General features: G+C 46.4%; 1 protein-coding gene across 7 annotated transcripts in view; it reads left to right on the top strand.

The window, feature by feature from the left end:
- The window catches only part of LOC133489044 (tensin-3-like), a 33,245-nt gene that overhangs the window by 2,431 nt on the left and 22,643 nt on the right, over positions 1 to 8,171 (top strand). For 4 of the 7 annotated variants that reach the window (XM_061797694.1, XM_061797693.1, XM_061797697.1 and 1 more), the window contains exons 2-5: positions 5,033 to 5,200; positions 5,387 to 5,437; positions 5,955 to 6,077; positions 6,626 to 6,690. In XM_061797694.1, the coding sequence (XP_061653678.1) occupies positions 5,033 to 5,200; positions 5,387 to 5,437; positions 5,955 to 6,077; positions 6,626 to 6,690 (407 nt within the window). Of the gene's footprint in view, positions 1 to 2,442; positions 2,560 to 5,032; positions 5,201 to 5,383; positions 5,438 to 5,954; positions 6,078 to 6,625; positions 6,691 to 8,171 lie in introns of those variants that run through there. The other 3 variants (XM_061797695.1, XM_061797696.1, XM_061797698.1) reach the window with 3 other exon arrangements.

The following is an 8,171-nucleotide window of genomic DNA, read 5'->3' as shown; positions in this document are numbered from 1 at the left end:
GAGCGACGCTATCACAGCTATTGAGGCGGTTATCCGATTTGAAGAGGAGTCAAGAGACGCTTGGAAGCTTTGATCATGTGGAACTAGGAACATGTGATTGTGCTTTTTCGTACATAGATGTTTTTTCTCCAATTCAAACCATCGTTGTGGTCGTCAAGTTGGAGGCGAACCAATGTTTTTGGGGCGTAAGATGACGTGTCGTCGCAATATGTTAGTCTAAAGAGAGCTGACAAGAGTCGATTGCGTGGAATGGATTTGGGATTGTTGGATCTTGGAGGCAAAAGGGAGCGTTGGCTGCATCCTTGCTATGGCAATTTTGGCTCAATACAAGAGCCATTCAGAGAGGAAAAAAATGCCAATCCATAAAATGAGGATTTCTTTATTTTTGTATATCACAGCTATTTAGACACTTGTACACACATAACAACTTCTAACCTTGTTACTGAAGTGAGGGACTTCACCATCCTAAATATCGAACAGGTTTAACATTTGCTATTTTTGGGCCCCGAATGTTTTCTGAGCAGATCGAGGAGCCGGAATCACTTTGAACACGCCACAGCAAAATCGGTCACGATCATGTTTTCGAGGCACGCTCTGACCGGATCGGAGGGTCAATGCTGAAATGGGGCCTGATTTTCAATATGTGCGTGTACGCCACTTGAAGCAAGAGGATCCAAAAAGCTTGTAGGTGCTAATCACGCATTTAAGATGATCAAAGCCAAGTGAAACAGGCAGGCAGGCAGGCAATAAGACATCCTGTGTTTTTATTTGATTTGACTTCTAATTTTGGATTTAAGCCAGAGTTGTGGTCACAAGACCAGCACAGACCACGACAGATACAGCTAACGTTCAAGCCTAACAATCATTTTGGGGGGTTGAAAACTGACCGTGATGTCAAATGATGTCATCTGGCTTGGAATGGTTTGAATGGTTGAAGAAGTGGGGGGATGGGAACCCGTAGATTGCTTTCATATGTCTGCAGGCATGACGTTTGCGGTAGAATTGTAGTTTTCTCGAATTGGGCTAAAATCGGTGCATGACGTAGTCTTCATTGGAATGCTTATATGGTCAAAATATAGGCCTTTCGGGGGGGGGGGTTTGGGATAAGGGACTCGGCCTCCTTTGCTTTGGCATATTTAGATCAAGTTTTCCCGAGTTGGTTGGGTAAAAACGTTTGCAGCGAAATCTCGGTGGGGGTTGCATAGGCGGATGCGAGCGCAAGCAACTTTTCTTTTTGCTGTAATAAATGATTGTCGGCTGTGCATACAGTCAATGTGCGATATTCTTCTTCGGTTCCTACCACGAAACCTGAATTTGTACCCAAGTCTGAATGTGCCGGAACGGACGCAGAAATAACTTCAGAATTACGATCAATATTTTTATGAAAAACACTCAAGGCCATAAATATCAAACAATCAAATGAAAACCAGTAAACAAGGCAGCAAGCGAGCATTACTTCTTATTCCCACTGAACAAATGAGTTCAAATGTGCTGTTAAAAGCTTCAAAAATGATATAATCACAGAAAATATTCGCATGAAAATCACGTCTCATTGTAAACCGAGGAAGCCCTTTATTTTCTGAACTTCGTGTCGGAACCGAGCCCTGCTTGCACCTCGCTCGCGGCCCCAAAACGTCCACTTTAATATTCAAAATGAAAGCCTCACTGGATTGCATTGGAATCAAACTCATCACTAGCACATTATGTAAGACGTTTCTTCTTGCCTCGAGCTCGTTTTCTCCGTCATCCTCCGCGGCTGGTTTCCAAAAAAAACCCCCCCAAAAAAACCAAATTCAAGTATGTGGAAGCAGTCCGCTGCAAGGATGAGCACATTGCCATCACTGATGGAAAAGCCAGCCCGGTAGCCCGGTAGCCCGGTAGCCCGGTAGCCCGGTAGCCCGGTAGCCCGGTAGCCCGGTAGCCCGGTAGCCCGTCGACGCATGTAGCAACCGGCAAAGTCAGACGCAAACAAACATCGGCGTGATTCAATCCGGTATGCAACGTTTTTGCCAACTGTTGTCATCACAATGAAGTCCCAAAAATGAAAAGGACCATTGCAATGGCCGTGCTTCAACCCGTATTGCCCAAGTTTCGGAATGTGAACTTTCCCCTCCCTCACCCTCACATTGCAGCCGCCCGTGTGCAATATTCCATCCTAAAATGCTGGCCAGGTGACGGGTGTGACTGCTCAAATAAAGGTACCGGATGTCAACTCTCCACTTTTAAAAGGCGTCCGTCCCTTTTACCAATAAGCACTTTTTGGCGCATGCAATGAGGATCATGCACCCACCTCGTCCAAACTCTTCCCTGCAGGGGTAAGAGATTTTGTGAGCGAGACACACCCTAATCCCCCAAACATCCTGACCTTAATAAACCTGTCGCAGCTTGTTCACAGTTGTTCATATCTAATCGGCTTTTTCAAATGTTTCTTTTGTTTGTCAGAGTTGCAAGGACCTCTACCTCGCCCGGATCCTGCGCCAGCCCACCTCTCACAGTACCATGGGTGGCCTTGGGATTTGAGCTCCGTGCCACTGCTTATTCTACCTTTTGTGAGCTAAGGTTGTGCCTCATACCGCAACAAAAGCAGTCGGCGCAAATTAAGGAGCAATTATCTTTAGTGCGTGCCGGGGCGAGTCGCTCACGTCGGCTCCAATGATGAACGGGAGACGTGGTCTTGGATAAGGCGCATAACGTACTGTTCGCTACGGAATCGTTGACTGACAGTCAATTTTATGATTTGCTTTCTCACTGCTTAGTTGTACAGCGGTTGGATGATCCCTTTTTAACTTGTGCATGCTAAACAACGGGATATTGGATGGATTTGGAAACTTTAGAGGCGCTTGTAGAGGCACTCGGTTACCTTCTATACTTGGTAGAGTCGACTTGCGGCATAAAACAGCCAAATCTCCTCCAACACAGAGTTGGGGCACCCCTATCAATTCCATGTTTCATGTTGATTTGGACAGAATAAGCAATGCCAGCGCAATTCAATCTTCATAGTTGAATCTTGTGCGAGTTGTGGCAAACTAGGAAACGTCGTCAAATGCCTATCCCGAGTTCGCAGAAGAGGAAAAACTTGTACTTTAACGTTAGACACATTCTCGAACGTTGCATTGACCAAGAAAGAAAAGAAAGGTCTTTGACGGTGGAACCGATAGATGCCCTGCGATTGGCTGGCGACCAGTCCGGGGCGTACCCCGCCTCTGGCCGGGATAGGCTCCGGCTCGCCCGCGACCCACGTGAGGAGAAGATGAATGAATGGATGAATTTCTTCTTCCACATCCAGACATATGCATATGCAGTAGGTGGGCATCGAACTTGATCTTTTCAAATCATTTTTCCGGATGTGATCGACACACCAAATAAACAAAGACTGGTTAAGACACAGAGGTTAAGTGTCGGTTAGATTCCAATCTAATCTTCAGCTAGCAAAGCACTTTGACACATCTAAAGCGGTCCAAAGACACGCCCCCCCCCCGCCGTCCCTGCCCCGGAGATCGACGGAGCCCAACTACTGGCCTGCCCGTTCATTCATTTCCCACCAGTCAACATTTTTTTTTGCCTGGAGCCTCGAGCAAAATCGGCTAAGCCTCCCTTTCGTTTTACCAATCCCCGAGGACGTCTCGGCCGGGCTTCCGCGCGCGCGCGCACACACTCACCGAACACCCTGCTCTGTGCGTCCCCCGTTGCGATGACCTCTTCAGACACACGGCCTCTTTCATTCCGCTCGGCTGAAACGCGCCTGCTCCGCGGCTCCCTCTCGGGCCCCCTTCGGAGTGCCGTGCCGGGATGTAGCCTGCGGTCATTTCACAATTGACTGTCAGGCACGTTCTTGACTGTCAATAGTTTCATCACTGCTAACCATCAGAGTCAGAGGGTTACGCGAGAAGGAGGATGATATCGTTTAGCCTCGTTTGGCAATGCTAAACTGTTTGCATGCTTATTTTTGGATCAAAGTCCCAATTGTCATTTATCAAGAAATGCCACTGGCACCAAGTGATTTATGATGTCATCTCTGTCATTAAAACGTTAGCTATAGTAGACTTGAGCCAGATGCCGTATTTCGGGAATCGAGCAGAATCCTTGCATCTCCAAGATCGTGACTTTTCAGGAAACCCCCCCCCCCCCCCCCCCAAAAAAAAACACCACGTATGCATGGACAAAGAAAGCACGCCACTTTCAACACATTTGTAAAAATACATACATACAATAAATAACAGACCCATGTGGTGACTGACCAAGGGTAAAGATTTGTGAAGAAATATAACATTGAAGAAATTTGGACATATGATGTTTCCGCCTGACAGTGACTTTATTTGTAAGCAAATGGAAACCAAAGGGAGTGCACTACTCGGCTGTAACCAGCAGAGGCGCTGTTGAGGCAGTCGCGATTATTGTAGGTTTGCAAGAACGACATGATATCAGCTCAGGCCTACATCCAAGCGACGTCAATTCATATGGGTGACATTATTCTACATTTCCCATGACACTTTGGGGAAATAAGGGTGATGGGAAGTTGTAATAAATTCAACGTGTATTAAGCATGACAGGTGTTTCTTTCACTGTGTGACCGGAACATTTTTTGCCAGTGCTTTTTCTGACAAAGGTCCCATTTATCTATGAATGAAGTAGACCGACCAGGAAGTCCATCGTAATGAGCTCAGAACGACACGTCATCCACTCAGGCCGTCGTGTTTCGACTGGAGCTGTGTTTCCCCATGTTCTTGTTGTCATGTCACTGTCACTGTCACCGGTACCGGTACCGGTACCGGTCTCTTTGCAGCGGAGATGAGTGGTTTTAATCTTTCAAAATAAACAAGCCTATACGTTGCTGATTCGTGGCGCTAAACCGACGACCGTTACTGTGCAAACACACCCGCTCTCTCCACTGAGGTCATTCTCCGAGTATATCGGCGGGAAACTCGGGCACAGTGACAAGCGCTGAGGACTTTGCCCGTTAAATATTGACTCGAGTAAAGTCACCTGTGGCAAGTGGCTCGAAGGCCGCCCACTCACCCGTATCTTTCCACAGGAGGGCCCCACCTTCGACATGGAGGAGGGATACGAGCTGGACCTGACGTACATCACGGAGCGCATCATTGCCGTGTCCTTCCCCCGGGGATGCCTGGAAGAGATCTACGCTCACAACCTGAAGGATGTCACTCGAATGCTCAAGTCCAAGCATGCGGACAATTACCTGGTCAGCGCCATGGCGCCTACAGTCTGTCGTTGCTGTTGTGGCCACATGTCAAAGTGCACGCGGCATTGATGTCACTGTTGCATGGATCGATTTTTGTCATGCTGAGCTCATCTGTGCTTGAGCTATTTAGACAATCAATGCACAAAAAGAACATGCCGATTGACTCAGTGCCCGTGTTTTTCTCAGATTATCAACCTGTCGGAGAAAAGACACGACCTGTCAAGAATGAATCCAAAGGTACATTTGGGGCAGATGTGTCTATATAAGGACATTACATTAATGAACTCGTTTTTTTCATACAAATATTTACCGTATGACTTTTCTCCGCTGCATTAGTGTAGCGTAGCGATAGACCGCATGCAGTGTGTTCCTACTCGCGTACAAATTTGTCAAATACGTCACCGCCGAAGACCCTCTCTATCTGTCCGAAAATAAAAAAATCAAGCAGGCTCAACAATCATGTTTTATCACGTTGGCCAAAAGAACTTAAAATAAAATAGATAAGAAATCCAAAAATAAGTGTCGGAAGTCACATTCGTATGTTCACGATGTTAATGTTCATATGTAATGTTTTTCAATTGCCAATGAAGATAAACAGGGTAGGGTTTGATTTGATTTATTTATTTAAAAAAAAAAAAAAATGATACACAATATAGATCCTCTACAAAGACCAAACGTCCTTTGTTGTACTTGGTCATTCAAACTTTGAGAATTGTATTTGATGGATTCATATTGCATTGTTGTGCGTTTTTAGACCCTGGATACGGGCTGGCCCGACATGCACGCGCCGCCTCTCGATAAGATCTGCACCATCTGCAAAGCCATGGAGAGCTGGCTCAATGCGGACCCGCTCCACGTCGTGGTTATCCACTGCAGGGTAAGCGTTCGCACGTTGTTGTTGTTGTTGTTTTCTCGTAAAATGGCAACGAAAAACGGTTCTTTTCCTCAGCGCGCAGAACACGAAAGCGGCCTGACGTTTAAAGCGGGGATGCTGTATTCAGCCTTGCAGTTGGCACCGAAGTAGAAAATGTTACATTGTGCGCACGTTGGGGCTTATCGCGTTCACACCGGTATTTTTCATCATCGGACCAAAAGTTGCCCAACGTAAAAATACGTCAACGAGACACTTCTTCTGATTTACAGTTTCAAGTCTTTTATCTTTTCACTATTACTGTTCATTTATTATTTAATATCATGCTATTATTGAATATATTTATACCCAAGTATGATCTTAAAGAATGTAAATATTGCCCGTGTGATGGCGACTGTTCTATTGTCATTAATTTCAATGGTTAAAAGTGTTTTGAAATCCGAACTACGCATCGCAGAGCGGATTTTGTTTGACTTTGAAGGATTGGCTTAATGAAGAATATTTCGATGTTGTGCTTAACATTATTCATCGTCTCCTGTCCTTCTGTTTCCTAGGGCGGCAAAGGGCGAATTGGTGTTGTCATTTCATCCTTTGTGAATTTCACAGATGTATCAGCCAGGTAAAGGCTCATGTGTCTATAATGTCCACGTTTGTGTTCTACACAGCGAACAAAGCGCAACAATGCATCGTGACTCATTCGACCGACCGCAAAATAAGTCAACTCGTGTAATTCGAGGTCAATGTGATTCAGAGGCTGACAAAGAGAAAACAAGGAAAAGTGATGAATCACCCCATGCAGAATGACATGAGTCAGCTCAAGAGTGAGACAAGTAGTGAGTGTAACAGCTGCCGGCAGGCACGGTGTCACTTTCACGACATCCGTGTATCTTCCACAGACCCTGTAAAAAAATTGCCGCATCAGAGTCCAACCTGAAAACATTTACCCACCTTTGCCTTTTACACAGAACTCAGAAAAGCAGGATATTGCCCCTCGCATACAGGGGCATGGCATCCCGGAACCCCAAAATTTGCTACGTGATGACCTCGGTGCCAGCATCCGTGTGAGGTCTAAAATAGTGGATGGACATAGAGTGAGCGAAAGGCTTATCCGGGCACGACGGAAGACCATTCCACGCAGGCATCATCCTGCCTCTGTTACGATTCTGATACTACCGCCTCGTCAGCCTCAGTCCGTGCCGTTCCAGAACATTCAAAAGGTGACAACGAGGCAGTGTGAAAGAGGCTAGGCGTTAAACTTCACATTCCTGTCCCACTGTGGAATACGCTTACACAGAGACAGTGTCAGACTTTTGGTATGGATATACGTAGTACTCCCTCCCCAGGTGGCGCTTGGCCGGGTCAACTTTGTGCCCCCATTCTGAGTCGCTGCCAGTTATACAAAACAGCCAAACTGGCACTGCAGGGCACACCTCTGTTATGACTACGATACTACCCCCAAAGGCGGAAAATTGCCCTCCCCAATCCTTGTTGTTGTTGTTTATACAGAACAATGAAACAGAAGGTTCTCACCCATGTCTCGGCATTGCGGGACACGCAGCTTTGATACTATTTCCTAAAAGGGAAAATTGCCCATTTCTTCCCTCCATCCCATCTCGGTGCTGCACGGAAAAAAACTACCAGTTTTGCGAAAGGGGCTTCATGTGTTATACCACCATGCACTGTAGTCCCTTTCAGCACACGCCACCCTTTCTGTTTCCGACTTCCGCCCCTTTTACACTTCCTGTAAAAGTTGTCATTTTGACCCTGTTTGAAATGAACCACCATTTCCACCGGTGCTAAGTCGCCGGTATATGAAAACCTTAAATGGGTTCCGTACAAAAGGCAGAGGTGCATCGAAGCGGCTATTTTGCAAAATCTCAGTGTGAAAGTCCCATAAGGAGGACGCAGCCGGGAAGGTGAACGTGAAAGACGAGGCCTAAAAAAAGAGAGTCAGAGGAAGACAATGCATCAGATTTGCAATAGAATAGATTTGCGTAGGGGGGTTTGGGGGGGAGGCACGAGGGTCAGGCTGAAAAGGCCCCCAACGCTTGTTGGTTTTAGGGATGCCTGAATGGCAGAGTTGTGCACACACTCCCTCCT

The sequence above is a fragment of the Phyllopteryx taeniolatus genome, chromosome 14 (genome assembly GCF_024500385.1).
Source record: "Phyllopteryx taeniolatus isolate TA_2022b chromosome 14, UOR_Ptae_1.2, whole genome shotgun sequence".
In the NCBI taxonomy this organism is placed as follows: Eukaryota; Metazoa; Chordata; class Actinopteri; order Syngnathiformes; family Syngnathidae; genus Phyllopteryx; species Phyllopteryx taeniolatus.
The sequence above is the reverse complement of the archived record's forward strand: the minus strand, read 5'-3'. Positions and strand labels throughout refer to the sequence as shown.